Genomic DNA, 17,252 nt, shown 5'->3' on the forward strand with positions numbered 1-17,252 from the left:
TGCCAGACCTGTGTGTAAGACCGTGGGTGACACGGATACTTTAGGGTGCGTTTCGAAATTAGCTGGCAGCGCTGAAAACTCCCTAGGACAGAGGCCGAGCTACTCTCTAACCCGGCAGCGGAAGAGAGTAGAATATTGTTTCCAGCACTGAGAGCTAATGTCGGAACTCATAGACTCATAAAGATAGACTGAGCGCTCTTATGAGCCGCTTGAAGCAAACATTTAAAGGACAGAAATATGCCGGCAGTACTCCATTCTCTCTCTGAGAATATTTGCGGCGGGGATCGAGGCGGTAGAGGAGAATGAGACGAAATTATGCGCCTGTATCTAAAGCTGTTCCAATCCCACTGCTCCGTTGTCTCCCACCATGACGCCGATGGAAAAGAGAGAGCAGTACTCCCGGTATATCTCTGTCCTTTATATATAATTGTCAGTGCTTCTTATAGGAGCGCTCAGTCTATCTTTATAAGTCTATGGTCCGAACCACGGTCGTACACTTGGGGACAATGAATCTGAGAAGGCTAATTTTGGACACTAGTCAGTTATGTTTGAAACCCAGAGAAACCTATAACGCCATAGTCGGCCAAGCGCGAAACAAACTCAATCTCAATAAACACAACATAATCCATGGCAGTCGAATCTAACCTTAGAATACCGTGTTGGATTGACACGTCAACAAATCGTTATCCCTGTCGAATCTAACCTTAGAATTGACGTGTCAATCCAACAAGTCATTATCTTCGCAGTGTAGTGTACATACATACCCACCCATAGTATAGGACCCTTACATGGGATTTTCATGTGCAGCAAATAGTTAGATGCGGCGTGCTCCAATTGGTCAATTCACCAAGATCGCCAAGTATCAGACGTCACAAAATGGTGATTTTGGTGAATTGACCAACCAGAGCACGCTACATTCAGCTGTTTGCTGCGCGTGAAAATCCAGCTTAACGGGCTCTTCCTACTTACAAAAATTGAGTAGAGTTACGAGAGCTATATGCATTGCGATCGTGACTTCAACTAAAAATCACAATGCGTTGTATGGGCAAAGCATTACTGAAATATGTTAATACTGAAACGCTCGCCGTAAGGCAGCGTTGCCCGAGAGAGCGTCGTCAAGAAAGTTAGAAAATTGGTAGGATTCTGCCTTTCTCGGATACTCGTTTTTGATTGGCACCGAAAGAGATGGAGTAGGGGGAACTCTAACTCTCTTTCACTAATGGGAAGCGTATTTTTATCTCTGTTCAACCTTTGCGTGGAGATGTGCGTGACAGTGGGGATAGACTGGTGACGTGCTTTTGTACACGGTGTGCGTTCCAGTATTACTATATTTCAGTGGCAAGCACAGGCTGCTTTTTCACTGTTCTTCTCACATCGTGTTCATAATCATGAGTGTAGAGACATTGTAGGGAGATCTCAATGCATAACTAGGGACATTTTAAAGTAACACCTGGCGGCACTGCGGCTGAGTGAAGGGGTCGAGAATCGCGTGCCCGGCCGCCCATTGTTATCCTTGTCGAACGTAATGGCCGCCAGAGAGTTTGTTGACGCTCTTCCGTGGTTCCGTTTAGTACGCGTCAACGAATCCGCGCGATAAATCAATAAAACCTGCAATTTTTGAAGAGATAATAAGGGTTAGGGTTTGTAGTTGAAAGTCTGCGTGCGAGATAGTTTAATTCCAAATAATATGCAGTCATAATGCTGTGAAACGCAAGGCCAATGCTCGCTTGGTATCAGAGACGTCTACCGGACTCAAACATTCTCTGACAAGTGCCTGGCTCCAGCGCCCTAGCCGAGGGGTTACAAACGATCACCGGTACTGTATTTTTCGCATGTAACGTTCCGAACTGTCGGCCGGAAAATAATCCACTGGCAAAGATAAGTGTTTGAGGAGATTTTTTAATCGACTTCATGGTCAACCCATGCCTGGGAATTTGGGATGCTGCCCACCTTGATGCTCGTTGGCCGTTGGCCTGTGTAGCCTTTTGTTAACGGCCCAGCAGGTGTATATTTGCTAATTTTTTATTTTTAATGTGATAACGAGTCTACCGGAATGCAGATTATGGATACAGACTCAAAAAATCATCGAGAATAACGGAGTAGATGCATAAACTATACAAGTGAGTATTTATTAGAAATTTTGCATTTTACATTATTTCTGTTCGGGTTGAAAACTTCTTTTACTTTTCAATTCCTTCGGTATTTGAGTGAGTTTTCTCATCAAATATCCTATCCGACTTTTTCTTATTCAACTACGATGACTACACTACCATATATGTATATATATGTAATATATATACATACACACACACACTCAGTTATATATATATTTGTAGATTAGAGTGTCCATTATTTTGGTCATTTTAGAATTTTTTCGATTACCCCAAAAAATTGTTCATTTTACCGACAAAAATCTTGTATCAATATAAAAGTTTTTAATATAAGGTAATATTAACACATGAGCGATTGAAATTTTAAATGTAAAATACATTGAAGTTTTCGATGTTTTGAAATTATTATTATTTTATTCATTGAATAAGATGGACTAATAAGATCAATTTGATGCTTGAGAACAATGCTCATACTTCCAACATATCACGGAATTGGAAAAAAATTTTTTTTTTTAAACTCATCCACTTCACAAGACCATAACTTTTACAGTTCAATTCAGCATCGTTATCTATGGAATACATACGCGCATCGCAAATTTTTTTTTTTGTTCCTACGTCTAGTTGAAAGTATAAACATTGTTATCAACACATATACCGTGGCGACCTGTCATCTGAACTTATGACGGTTGGTCAACTTGACAAAACTGCTTTTGCTCTAAAATTTTAGCACATGCGTGTTGGATTATTCCACTGTCAATTACTCACATTGTATATACCTGGCATTTTCGTGGACGTGCACCATGAGGTCTACTCTGAGCAACTCGGCAGTCCATTCGTTAGCGCGTGGCTGATGTGAAACTCGGAGCTGCACAGAGTGGACTCGTATCTTGAATGGCTTGTAATTAGGGGTCCCCTGGTACGCATCCACGAAAACTCATGGTATACAACTTCGGCATTCAGAAATCGGATCATGTTCCGTAACAAATCCTTTTTGGACCCTCTTATTTTCAGACTGCAAAGAAGCCAGAAATGATCTATTCGTAAAACTTGTTTTAATAATGTATCCATTATCATTCTATGTTAAGTATTGATATTTATCATTCAATAACAGGTATTAAACTTTGAATATCATAACGTGAAATTTTTGTATAAATTCATTTACAAATAATTCAATTATTCTATACATAAAATGAAATTTTGTTTCGTTTCGAGAGACCAGTCTCAAATTGAATTCATTTTACTGCCATCCTTTAATCTGATTATGGAGATCACTGGAATTTATTGAACCAAAACATAGTGATTCTTCATAGTTGCAAGCACATTTTGCAGCAGAGTCTGAATCCCATTTAATTGTAAGCCATGGCCTTTCATTAGTAAAACAAACACTGCTCAACGAGTTCCACATTTGAGGAGTTATGTTGTAAAGGCTCACTGTTAATATTATACTTATGTTTGATTTTACCCAAAGTTCTCATAATTTACTCATGCAGAATGACTAAATGTGAAAGAAGAATTACTTTGATATTTGAATTCTTATTGCGTAGCTTTAAGGGATCGTCTCAGTGTGAAATTTTCAAAAAATTGTTTTTTTTTTTTTTTGCATTATCGTATAGTATACACTGTTCTAAACATTCTCTCAAATTTTTAAATCGAAATTCAAATTATTACGGTCGCTACAGCGTTTCTTGTAGAAAGGGAACGGGTTTTCTACCTGCGCGAGTACTAAGGTGCTTAGGTTCTATAACCTTGCAGAATAAACTGTCCAAGCATTTCAGTTCGTTTTGACATCCACCACGGATAGACGTACGAGAGAAACCCCCAAGAAAAAAATCAAGACCTGGCATCGCTGATTGATCGTAAGTAAACGATTTATATAAACTTTTCCAACTTCAATCTCTAAACGCGTTTTTCTCAGAATGGTGTTTTTCAAAACGGTTTTCACTCTCAAAGGAAGAGTTTTAAAGATATCTAGTTCCAATTTCGGGAGAACATTTTAAACGTCATTCTTTATCGCGCTATGGAAGCTTTTTTTTTTTTTTTGAAAACTTCCTATTTTTTTTACGAAAAACTGTCGAAAAAAAGGGCCACATTCGACACTTTTTGTTTAAACCGCTGCCATTTTGTCAAATTTGAAAAAAAAAAAAACCCTCCATAGCGCGATAGCGACTTTCCTACAGATCAATAATCTTTTTGAAATTTTTTTTTCAGATCAAAATTGCGGCCGTCATCGTGGAAACCGTGCAGCACCTTTTTTTTTCACGTGAAATTACAACAATTTATACAACAATGATGCACTCAATAAATAAACTTTAAAAAAATCATTTTGTATTCTTCATAAACGTATTTATTCATGAAAAAAAACCGGACCGATTAGTTTATGTGAACATTAAAAAAAAAATTCACGAAAATCAGTGATTTTTCGGAGTGTCACACTGAGACGATCCCTTAAGGCAGACTAAGTTCCGTAGTGATTGAAATAGACATTTTCAGAAATTTGTCATATATATATATATATCATAATCATAAATTGTATTATAAATGTATAAAAATTATTTTCACAACCGGAAATAATGTAGCTACTCAGATATTGTTTAAAATTTTCATGAAAGTACTTGGCATGACTTGAATATTTGTTTGGCTGCAAAACTTAATATCTTTCTAAAACTATTCAACTTTTAACATCTCTGAAAAACTTTTGAAAATGTCTATTTCAATCATTTCAGAACTTAGTGTGACTGAAAGCTGTGCAATAAGAATTATATATATATATATATATATATATATATATAAATCCATTATACACTATTCTATGGCATTGATATATATCAATAGTAATACCCTACTCATGTTTCCTTGTAATACATAATTTAGTAGAGATTACCACACCACACGAAGCTGTTCACTTTAGATCCTGTGTCGGAGACTTGTGAGCCATATGAGGAACGTCTCGAATCAAGAAAATTCCGTTGCCTGCATTAGAGTCCCCACACCAGGGTAACTCAACAACAAAAAGAAGACAATTGATGGACTTCCATTTGTGATCCACGATCATTTTCTAGAGAAGTGAGTACACTTGTTGATGGAAAATTTTTATATTTTATAGTCTGAATGATGAATTTATGATTAGAATGACGAATTTTGTCGATGATTAAACAAAACTTGAGCAGGTTTGTTAATACTTGAAGAATACTCAAGCAGGTTTACTGTAAGATTTGGAAAATAGTGAAAAGTTGAAGAACTTTGTTATTGAAGGCGAATTTAAGCGCTTACATACCCCTGAAATTTTTAAACAATTGAATATTTTTATAGATTTTTTTCTTAAGGTAGTTCTGGAGTTTTTTTTTAATCTTAGGAACCGCCTGAAATTTTAGTATGGTATCGACATTACCTCCAGGAACCCATTCCTATATTTTTAATTCCATCCACTAATTAGTTTGTGAGATAATTGTAATTAAAAATTGGTCTATTTGTACGCAATGCCTATACCTAGCACATGGACGTATAGGACTTTGTTCACGGTTTTCATTATAGACGCTAAACGGATCTTAGGATTTTTAAATAAAACCACTATTGTATGCAGTACTATTGTGGGATTATTATTTTAAAAAGTGGTAATGTTTGACTACTTATTTTTGTAGATATTGACTTGCGAAAGATATCAATTTTACTCGACAAGGAACGGAAAGTGCGGAGACACAGTCAGCTGCAGTTAGCTCTGACGAAATGACAACAGTGTACGCTGCGGCAAAGTAATGGGTGCGCGGTAAATTCGGGGAATTTGAATCGTGTTTTTTTCTTCAGTTTTAATAATTACGGAAAGGAGTTTTAATAAATTTATTCTTTTAACAAATTGAAATTAGTTAATTCATTCATGATAATATTCATAATATAAATATGTATATATATTATTTATATATATCGTGAATATTATTGTGGATAATTTTCCATCTCTCTCATACTTATAAAATAAATACCACCAATAAATGAAATGTATGCTCTTTGTCACGCACTTTTTTTTTCGTAAACCGACCCTTAAACCTCACTCGAGTTGACATTTACGCAAAACACTGACGTTGACGTTTGAAGCTGCGAATAGTACAAAAACAGGAGAATTAGGCTGTTGCCACGATTACAGCGCAGCGCTCTGTACATGTAGGGGACTTATCCGTGGATGAGTTGAGATTGTGTAAGATATGCAGAGCGTACAAGCTCTGTCAAACTTTTCTAACGGACAGCATCATACGAGAATTGGGTTTTAATGTACGCTGCGGCAGAAAATTTTATCTAGTACGTGTACCTCCAGAATTACCTTAATACTTTTAAGAAATTTTCAAAAATAAATTTGCAAGATAATTCCACTCCGTTACAAAGTTATAGCAATAAATGTGACCAGACATCGGGTTGGGACGGCTATCTGGTTAACTACCGTGCCCCTCGACAGCTGCGGTTCGTATTTCTTTTATTCGCGAAATTTGAATTTCTTAGAAAACAAGGTCGTTTGTAAGACCATCTGCGAAGTTTAAGATTCTAATATTACTTGAAAGTCGTCTTTCGAAGAGTACAGTTCGTGTGTTTCTTTGAAAATTTAAAAAATGTTCAAACGTCGTTCCACCGATTGCAAAGGACCAAGAGATCATCGTGGTGTTCGTCAAAAGAAGAAGAGAGCTGGTGTGATTGGTAGAAAATGAAGGCAGAGGGGTGAACTTTTGCCCATAAGCCCGCATTACTTGAGATCGTACAAACGGCATTTAAACCCATCTATGAGGCATTGCGTAGCGATGATTTATTAGAAAAGTGCTTGGGTGGATTTACTCAAAGCAATAACGAGAGTCTCAATGCTCAAATTTGGAAACTTGCTCGTAAGTGTACGACAGGAAGTCGTAAAATTGTAGAAATTGCAACCGGCGTTGCAGTATCTACATTTAATGATGGAGCTCTCAGTTATTTACAAATCCTACAATTACTTGGAATCAGCATTGTGGTTGAAGCGCATAAGTTTTGTGAAAACAAAGGTGCTAACCATCGACATACACCAGCATACAATCAATTCAATCTACTAAAGAAGCTAAAGTTGACGAGAGATTGTAGAAAACCATAATAAACACGAAGATACAACCGAAAGAAGGTGTACAGTACGAAGCTGGAATGGGAGACTAGCCGTAAGTTCACGTTTTACCTACCAGAAATTTTAAACGCGATTTTCTTGAAACTATGTTTTTAGACATTGTCAGCACGATAACTCAGTCAATTTTAAATATTTTTTAACTTTTTTTTTTTATTCTTGATAATTAGTTTCTCTATACTCTGACGAGACATTTTTTTAATTTTTAGGTAGGACAATTATTTTTAATTTATTAAACACTAATTATTATTATTTTTTTTTATTAAAGTTTCTAATACTGTAATTTATTTATTTGAAAAAAAAATGAAGGCGCCATGGTTTTCGTCAGTAGTCTATTTATACCTGTAAGAAATAATGTTAATATTAAACAAAAGATTTAATTTTTATCATGTATAGTTGAAAAGTTAATAAAAAATGTAAAATCAACAATTTAATTTTTTTTTCCCACCATATAACTTTTATAATAAGTTTTCAAATTTACTCGGTTTTCAGCATGTGCAGAGGTATGTGAGCCCTTAAGAATTCTCGTGTGGAGCTAAAATTTGTTTTTGTTAAAGAATAGACTTGGCGCACATTGTTTGAAATTATATTGCACCACTCAAGTAATAACATGTATTTTTCATTGTCTAATACTTAATATTATCAGCACGTGTTTATTCGCAAACTTGTGATCTGTGATTGACAAAACGAAAAAAACTATTACACGTTTGAAGTAAATTTTTTTCTGGCAGGGGTAACTACAGAATAAATGTGAAAATTGAAGAAGAAATTGTTAGATGAGAAAAATTAATGGAAATCAAAATCGAGACCTGCGGAAGGTGTGTACAAAATACCACCTGCACACTAACAGAGTTGAACGGAGTTGATGAGAAAAATTAATGTGATGATGGCAGGGATGTTTGGTAATCCAATGGATATATGTCCACGGATAGACTTTCACTGGTCCCAGGTTCGATTCCCGTGGTTGTCCACTAATTTTTTTTAACGAAACATTTCACCTCCAATTTATACATATATATTATGACCAGTATAAAAATTAACATCTTGAAAACGACATTCGTGTTGCATGCATATGTGCATGCCACTTTGCCAAACGATTATGAATGCAAGTATATCAATAAATCATGTATACGTACCTATAGAATGTTGTGAAACGCTCTTTTATGAACTGCAATGTCGTAAAGTCCCCAAACAACACCTATCATTGGTTTTTCCGTCGTACGGATCTTTGGGCTCCAATTCTTTGTGTCCGAACACAAAATCTTATTATAAATTACATTTTTAATATTTCAAATAAAAACCGGAAATTGCTAATTCTCCCTATTCTTCTTTGTCTTAGTCTCCTTCACTTTCTCATTCTCATTCACTCACCGATCGTAGTGGGTTTGAGGTTGCGGAGCAGAAGGACTTCGATTCAAATCGCCGGTCTGTCGATTAGGTTCTCAATGGCAACTTGCCAAAATGTAAGACGGGTCACGCCGTTCAGGTACCGGGTTGCTGGTCTGTGGTTTGGACACTGGTCTGGCTTCACCTAGACAAGGTTTTCGGCAGTATCCCTTGTCCATCGTGCGAATGCAGGTGTTTCTACTGCTACTGCCAACCCTGCTGTACTCTACTCTTTCTGCCTTGCATTGCAAATATAATTGTGATCAATAAATAATAATTATTATTATTATTCTCAGTCTCATAGTTTGAATACAAGCTATTCCAAGAGCCATTTTTTGAGTAGTTGAAATCACAGTTAATTACTCATATAAACTTCAGAAGTTTCACATCTATATGTACGTGATTGCCACAGACATATTTTTTATTCACTTATTAGCTTTGTGTTTTATCCTTGTAATAATTACTACTGAATTGAATTCCATGAAATTACCTGTATCAACTCATTATATTTAACTTTGCAATTAACATTTCCAAACAGTACAACCTCTAAGCCTACGATTTGTTATCCAACAGTACAGACTTTGCAAAGATGTCGGGCCTCTGTCAAATAGAGCAAATCGTATTTTACAATCCTTACTTTTTCTGAGTAATGAAATCTCTGTGAAACTTGGCAAATGATATGACTTAAGATTGTGCTTATGCAATAAAATATAAAAATTATCTATTCAGTTGCAGTACCGTACCATAACCTCAAATCAAGTTAAAACTCGTTGCAAAGAGTTGAATATTGTTGTAATATTTCTGAACTTTTCTTAACCAATGTACAGGCACAATCATAAGCTCTATCATTTACTAAGATGTTAAGATATTTCATTACTTAGGAACAAAAAAAAATTGTAAAATATAATTCACTGCACTTGACAGAACTAAATTGAGCATCATTTGCCCCTATTATATATACCGTGAGTTTTTCTAACAGTGAAACGACCGTGCATCTGAGGCAGGGTAACCGGAGTTACAGCTCATGTTCAGGTTGTGCACTGCATCTCAGCACAGTCATCCCAAACATTGAACTTGAACGTTGTCAAAATAACCTGAATATTAAGAAATGTGGGAATTGATGAAAAATTGCATTCGGACGATCGACTAAGGCAACAATGAGGCAATTAAGAGTAGGACCGTCATTAGATTCAGGGATTCATCGTGACAATGAAGCAGTGGGATATGATGCTTAGTCTGAACATGACGTTACCTGCTTCAGATGCACGGATTGTTCCGCCGTTAGAAATCCTCACGGTACAATGCATCACTTAGAGTAACGGAATGGTAATAATGTGTATCAGAATCATTTAAGTCTTGCTGGAAGTCAAAGAATTTTATAACCAAAAAATAATATTAAAACTGGTACGGACTGTAGCATATTTACAAGGGTTCCGATAAAGTAGCTTTGCATTTTTTTTTGTATATTCCACCAAAGTAGTTGTCAACGAGAAATGAGTCTTATGATCATTTTAATCATTGTCTTATTCAATTCTGCCTGTTGGTGGTTCTGGTCTAGAGACCTGTTCTGCACATCATGAATTGTTATTTCAATCCAAGCAGTCACTACAATTTCTAAATTTTGCAAATCGAGTCACATTTTCTTCGCTTGTGAAACACTTCGTATCTATCAATTTCGTATGTGACGTTGTTTATTTATCACTCCTGCATGTTATTAAGCGTATTGTACCCCTCAACTTACTTAGTCAAACCTGCTGTTATTTATTAAAACTTCCCCTGAACTTACCATAAATGACGAGTTCGCTTAATTGAATTTTTATTTCAACTGAAATAGTTTATCAGTATTTCTTTATGATTATCATTACCTTGCAACATTTTTCACAGATCACTGTGATTCTATACTGTAATTTTCTACCCTTGAACTATTCTGCAATTCAGTCCACTCATAACTAAGCAAATTCTTCGGGATAGTTATATTCAGGCAACCCAAGTGGGCTTGTTGATATTCATGGAAACTCAGGCATGGAATGTTTGTTTCCAAAAGCCATTTAACGTAAATAATTTTTACAGACTAAGATTTATGTGTATGTTTAAAGGTTAATTTACTCATTTTCAAAATCTAATTTCTTCATTGAATGGAAAAAACCAATCAACAACCGATCGCAATTAAAGATGAGTGACTATAGTCAATCCTGTGCAAATATTTGTGACGCTCTAGTTACCCTGCTGAGAGGATCTCGTGGAGTGAACCCATTAAACTTAAGTTGAGGAGCCAACTGAGAATGGTTATTTCACGAGATGCTTTCGGTATCATAATATACAACTGTGAGTTGTAATTATAAAACATTTCATACTTAATTACAACTGTATTTTATAATTGAAAAAAATATTCATACCAAACTCAATTGCCATTTGTAATTGGAAACGATTTCAATCCTGATTAAAATTGTATGTCGTTAATAGAGAGAAAATCGGTACTAAACACATGTGCATTTACACATATATATGCATATAATTACATGTAACTAGTGATAAAAAATGTAAATACCAATTATAATTTTAATTGGTAATTTAGAAAGACAAATACGAATTCAAATGATATTTTGTCACTGTGTTTTGTGTAATCATAAATCACAATTAAAATTTGGAATTTGAAATCAGTTTATTAGCTATTTAGAAATGCAGTCAATGTTGTTGGTAGTCGGGAAAGGAACACAGTCTCTCTCTTGCTTGAAGCACTAGAACCCATAATAGGGCTAATTAGAACTCCTAATCTACTATAATCTCAAACATTTGCGAATTTAATGATTTACACCATGGTCTTGTTCATAAGTCTGGACACACCTATACTTTCTCTGTATCGAACAATTCTTTGGTTGGGTTAGTCGCCCTAACCCGATGATCATAAACTGGTATTATAGAAACGACTCAATTGAAAAAATGAAAAAATGTCTAGTGTTGTTTTGTATTTGAAATTTAAGAAAAAGATTTATTAAATTGTCACTAATTGGGTATCTCCAAAACGGTGTTCTGTAAATGTGCCTGACGTTCAAAATGTTCATAAAAAAAGAAGCGGGCCTATACTATGTTACTTGATTTTCACAACGCCTTTATGTAATAGTGTTCTATAAAATTAATGCAAATTCATAAATTAGCAAATCAATTTGTCTGTAGATCAAACTTTCATGGTTGAATTTATTTATATTTTCGTTTAAATGAAAGTTTGAAACTTGAGGTAGGTTTCTATGAATAGAACGCAGAGCGTCAATTAGCTCATGAAATTTTATATTATGGCTAACGTGTATATCCTGTAAAAAGATTTTTTCTAATATTGTATTAAAAGAGGTTCTTATTATGTTAACGTTCCAGATGCAACTATATTAATATAGGTATTTATTCAATAAATCTGAAATGTGTGCATCTCACATAATAATTAAGTTGAGAACAAACATCTGTGTTTACTTATTCTACAATAGTAATTTCAGATCCAGGTTTCGAATGTTCGACATATGAATATGGCCCCAATTCATTATTATATGAGAGAACTGAAAACGTAGGCAAAGATTACCGTACAAGTCAGAAAACTGTTGACAGTACTCTCAGTCAATGAAATAATGTAGCCAAGATAGTTGTGTCGAAGACACTTTAAGAAAACACATATCAATTCGTCATTGGTTTGTCGATAACTGCACCACACATTGTCTCATTCTAACACTGCACATGTATCTGCCAAACAAAATTAAATCTTACTGATGGTTTTAATTCCAGTGCAAGAAAGCTTAAGGACACCAGCAGCTCAACTGTGGAACCAATAACAGCCGACTTTTAGTAGTGGAGTGGCTAAATCTATACACACGACACCGGTATGTACGTATAGATGTTCTATTCACTGTTATTGAGATCGAAATTATCGCTGACTGAACATTGTTTGAGTATGTTACCGTATTCCCACACCAAAGACAAGTCTTGGTGTTTGGTAGAAATGTGAGCCATATTTATGTATCTTTTACTGAGAGTTCTTTAAAGGACCAGCTCTTAGCACGCGCGATTCTACTTGCTTAAAGGAGTACCTTGATCGAATTCGACATTGATGTATATTTCTCCAAATATTGAAGTCTACGCACTTCTGACGCAAAAAAGGGCTTACAGACCTCATTCTATACGCAATTCTGAAGGAAAACGCTCCAATGAATTTTTATTTCACGCAGAAATAAAGAAATGACATGGATTCTACGAAATCGCAATAGTACATAAGTTCTTTATTTCTGTATCTAAGGAAAATGTATTGAGCTTTTTTGCTCAGATTTGCATATAGAATGAGGCTGTTGAGCCCTTTTTTGCATTTGAAATACGTGGATTTCGATATTTGGAGATATATATGTCACCGTCGAAATTTACCAGGACACCCACTTAATTTTGAAGTAAACCTTCACTGACAAAAACAAATTCTCTAAAATCAACTGGTTGACAAGTGATCGTAACACTATACCTCACACCTATTAGAAATCGCCAGGCCCATTCATAGATTTTTATAGAGATACTTCTACTTTGGTTATCTCCTATAGAGATAGTCTGCACCACGGTCTTACATACAGGTCTGGAAACTCCATTGGAGGGGGTAGGTCGCTTATTGAAACCATTTTTGTGTTCACTAGTCGCCACTAGGTTCGTTGCGATCTTATCAACAGCGGAGGCGGGGCCGGGGGGGGTCCAGACAAGACCGTGGTATTCGCATATACATATATGGGTATTCGCTCACTCACGCTCACTCATCGTATTTATTGAGGTATTGTTATCCTGGTAATCAGCCCCCTGACACACGCTGCTAAAAGTGGTTCGCAAAATGTCCCTCGATTCTGCCACCAATCTTCACCTCTAGTGGCGCTAGTAGTTGTCTGACAAGCTTGCGCGCGGTCAGCGAGGGCAGCGAGCGTGTCAGAAGTCTACTAGCGCCACGTAGAGGAACTAAAAAACGGGGACAAACGCGTACAATTTTTTAGTATACGAGCAGTGGTGAGTGTCAGGGGGCTGCTGGTAACTAAACCACAGCGACAACTGGTGCTGCCGCTAGAATAGAAATTTGCCCTCACTAAGCGACGCGAATAATCGTGGCTCCCAGCTTAGGAGTTTCCCGACATGTATGTAAGACCGTGGTCTGCACGGTCTTACGAAGCTGCTAAAGCCGAGAATGAAGGACAGCTGGTCTCATAGTGGTCCTCTCTCTGTCGCATGATCAAAAGAGTGGGAAACAGCTGCCAAGCGGCGACTGCGATAAGGCAAGCGGGGAGGTGTATACTTGTATAAGGGTATAAGCATAGACATATAAAGATAGACTGAGCGCTCTTATGAGCGGCTTGAAGCAAACATTTAAAGGACAGAAATATGCCGGGAGTACTCCTTTCTCTCTCTGACGATATTTGTGGCGGGGATCGAGGCGGTAGAGGAGAACGAGGCGAAATTATGCGCCTATATCTATAGCTGTTCCACTTCCACTGCTCCGTTGTCTCCCACCATGACGCCGATTGAAAAGAGAGAGCAGTACTCCCGGTATATCTCTGTCCTTCATATGTAATTGTCAGTGCCTCTTATAGGAGCGGTCAGTCTATCTTTATAAGTCTATGGGTATAAGGCCATGCTGGAATTAATAAGGTGTAGTACAGCGCAGACCTTGTGAATAGCCAATAGGAAAGTTGTACCATTACGCCAGCCATTACAAGCGGGAATTCCAAATCGTTAACTGTCGTCAATGACGTAAACTGTATTTGATTAACAGGAAAATAAATTATGTACCTTGATTCTGTTACAGAAATATAAATATCATGTGAGGATCGTGTCAGAGTCAGAGACAAAGCGTATAAATTCCCTTTATGAATATCAAGTTTTATAAGGTATATGTACTCACTTTGGAGATTAGAATCACTCGACACACGAAGTTTTAAACTATGCACTTATTACCCTATTTATATTGTATTTTTGAAAAATTTTAATATTTTAGATGTGTAGTTTTACAAATCCGTTGTATTATTGACACTTTTACACGTATTCACGTTGTTTCTACCAATGGCTCATGTCTCGTATACATCTATGTATACAAGTAAAATGGCCGGCGCAATAGTACTGTGCAGTGAACTAAAAAACGCGTCACGAGACCTGTACACCTTATTAATTCCACCGTGGTATAAGGCTTATGTGTTTCTCCCACCAAGTCATCGAATAGAGTGAGAGAGACCGTCTGTAGCCATTATTCTCTCTTTCTTGTCACGGCTTCAGTTTGGTGCATAGAGCGCGCAATCTATCTCAATAAGTCTATGGGTACAGTATACATCGTTCACTCTGCCTACCATGCTGGCATTTTCTTCAAAAGTGGTGAATTTTTTTAAAAAAATCAAAGTGGTCGAAGATTTGAAAATAAAATATTTTATTTTAAAACTGAAAAAACACATGAAAATGAATTTCGATTTTTTTTTCCTATTTTCTTTAACGAACTACAATTCAACACGAAAAAAAATACCTGGTATTTTATTTGAATATCTGTTTTCGAAAAAGCTGTTACGTCCGTGGACGTCATTTATTCCCGAGCGGTGAGGAATAAACTGGTTCGACTTAGCTTTTACGTGCGGGCACAACCAGAAGTTGGGATGTTGAAGATGTCAACCATATATTTGTTTGAAGAGTTTGTGGAATAGTTTAAACGGAGTGTGTAGTTCACAATATCAGTAAGAAAAGTTATACGTGAAGTTTTTGAGTGTTGAAATAGAATCGATCGTGTCGAACTTTGGAATAGGAATGCAACTGAGATAAATAGGAGTAGACGTAAGGTGCGCAAAATGGTGGGAAATAGAATTAGCTGAGTCGGCAAAAAGCGAGTGGCGTGAGCCAGAATGGAACTAGGAGAACAGGAATGAGATGATAAGGCACTGTAAGGATCGTGGGAGAGCGACGAGATGAGGCAGATGTGTGGCGATTCGCCGGACGTAACAATGCTGTGAGCCAATTTTGAAAAATTTATTGTGTTTGGACAAAAGTTAAGACAAAAATCTAAACACAATCCGAAAGACTGCTTTCAATAAGTACAAACAAGTAGAAACTTTACAACAAAATCAAAAATGGTTGGGTCAAGGATTGGTCGGTTTCGTATGGAATGCCCCATATATATATTATAAAATTCGTCTCAAGAAGCACAATTATAGATCTTTGTATACATGTGACATGTTTACAAGAGTATTACAATACTTGTTAAAAGCCACGTAAGACCGCCACGGCTGTCTATGAAATGATATGAAAATACGTCATATCTATTTCAGCGAGAAGAAAAATGCTAGAAAATGTAAATTCGAAAATTTTTGGTAATTTGATAAATTAACGACAGGGTCAGGAATCGAACCTGGTGTCTAGAGATGCTTTTCCGGAGCCTTACTCCACTATATATATGACGCCACGTGGATTTACAATCAGTAAATGCTTTGACCATGATATTTTTCGATTTCATCAAAGAGTTTCCCTCTTAGTACGACCCCTGAAAACCTTTCGCAAAAATTTTCACATTTTTTGAACAACTTGTCACCCTATGAATTTTGGAACCCATCTCAAAAACAACTTTTTTTTTTTTGACAGGTAAAAATATTCTTCTTTCGAAATAAAATATTTTCAGGAAGATGGTATGTTACCACATAGCAAAAAAATGGCTTTTTCGGTGCTGAAGAACATACAATTTTAGCAATGATCGGAGATGGTGTTTTTGAGAAAATTCATTCCATCTGAAATTGACTTTTTTTTAATTTTCCTCTTCTATCTCAGAATTTCCACTGAATCACAGTTTACTAGAAATGAACTAAGGGCTTCTGAAATCCCGCACGTTTTGAAAGAAAAATCGTTGCAATTGGATGATTAGGGTCGAAATGGAGGTAATTGGAAGAAGAGAGATTTTATTTTCTTTTTCAGAAAAATACAATTTTCATGAAAATTTCAAACCGACGAAACAGTGATAAAAATTTGTTTATCGCCAAAACGCAAAAATACGTGTCTCATGAAATGGCATGAAGATTGATATGCCAAAGTTACAAAGTGATCGAAGTTAGTCGCCATAGAATCATCGTTGAATCTCTATGGACTGGGTCATACATAGTTTTGTTACCATACAATAGCCTAATAATCATGACTGCATGTTCCGGCTTCGATTTGCCGCCATGTATGTAACCTTAAAAATTTTAACAATTGTCGGTAGCAATTGTCATCAACTTGCAACTGTATAAAATTTTTGAGGTCACATACATCGCTGCAACCTGTCGTCTATGACGGTTGGTAACCCTGGCAAACAGCCTCTCTCGGATTGTAGCGCATGCGCATTGAATTTGAGCAGACAACGGAACGTGCTCAAGTTAGGACTTCACTCTGTATATCTATTCAGGAATTTAATGGACAGTTACCAATTACAACAGAAAGCATAGGAATTGACTGTAAGCTTGCGTTACTACAAGGGCGTAGCTTTGGTAAGGGTGATAATCATGAATCAGTACTGATGTCTCAGTATAGAAATATGAAATTGCGGGGATAACATCAACAATTCCAATAAAAAAAAAAAATACATTTACAACCTTAGAGTGACTGATGGAGTTGATTTTCTAAATGTGAAT

General features: G+C 36.3%; 1 protein-coding gene across 10 annotated transcripts in view; it reads left to right on the forward strand.

Annotated features, from left to right (window-relative positions):
- The first annotated feature begins 1,361 nt into the window (after positions 1–1,361).
- The window catches only part of LOC107222894 (zinc finger protein OZF), an 83,052-nt gene continuing 67,161 nt past the window's right edge, over positions 1,362–17,252 (forward strand). For 2 of the 10 annotated variants that reach the window (XR_006905506.1, XM_046746207.1), the window contains exons 1-3: positions 1,362–2,120; positions 5,020–5,174; positions 12,388–12,486. Coding sequence is in view for 2 of the 10 variants with exons in the window: in XM_046746207.1 (XP_046602163.1) it covers positions 12,485–12,486 (2 nt within the window). In the remaining 8 variants the exon portion in view is untranslated. Of the gene's footprint in view, positions 2,121–4,982; positions 5,175–12,387; positions 12,487–17,252 lie in introns of all 10 variants that reach the window. The other 8 variants (XM_046746212.1, XM_046746215.1, XM_015662428.2 and 5 more) reach the window with 6 other exon arrangements.

The sequence above is a fragment of the Neodiprion lecontei genome, chromosome 7 (genome assembly GCF_021901455.1).
Source record: "Neodiprion lecontei isolate iyNeoLeco1 chromosome 7, iyNeoLeco1.1, whole genome shotgun sequence".
Taxonomy (NCBI): domain Eukaryota; kingdom Metazoa; phylum Arthropoda; class Insecta; order Hymenoptera; family Diprionidae; genus Neodiprion; species Neodiprion lecontei.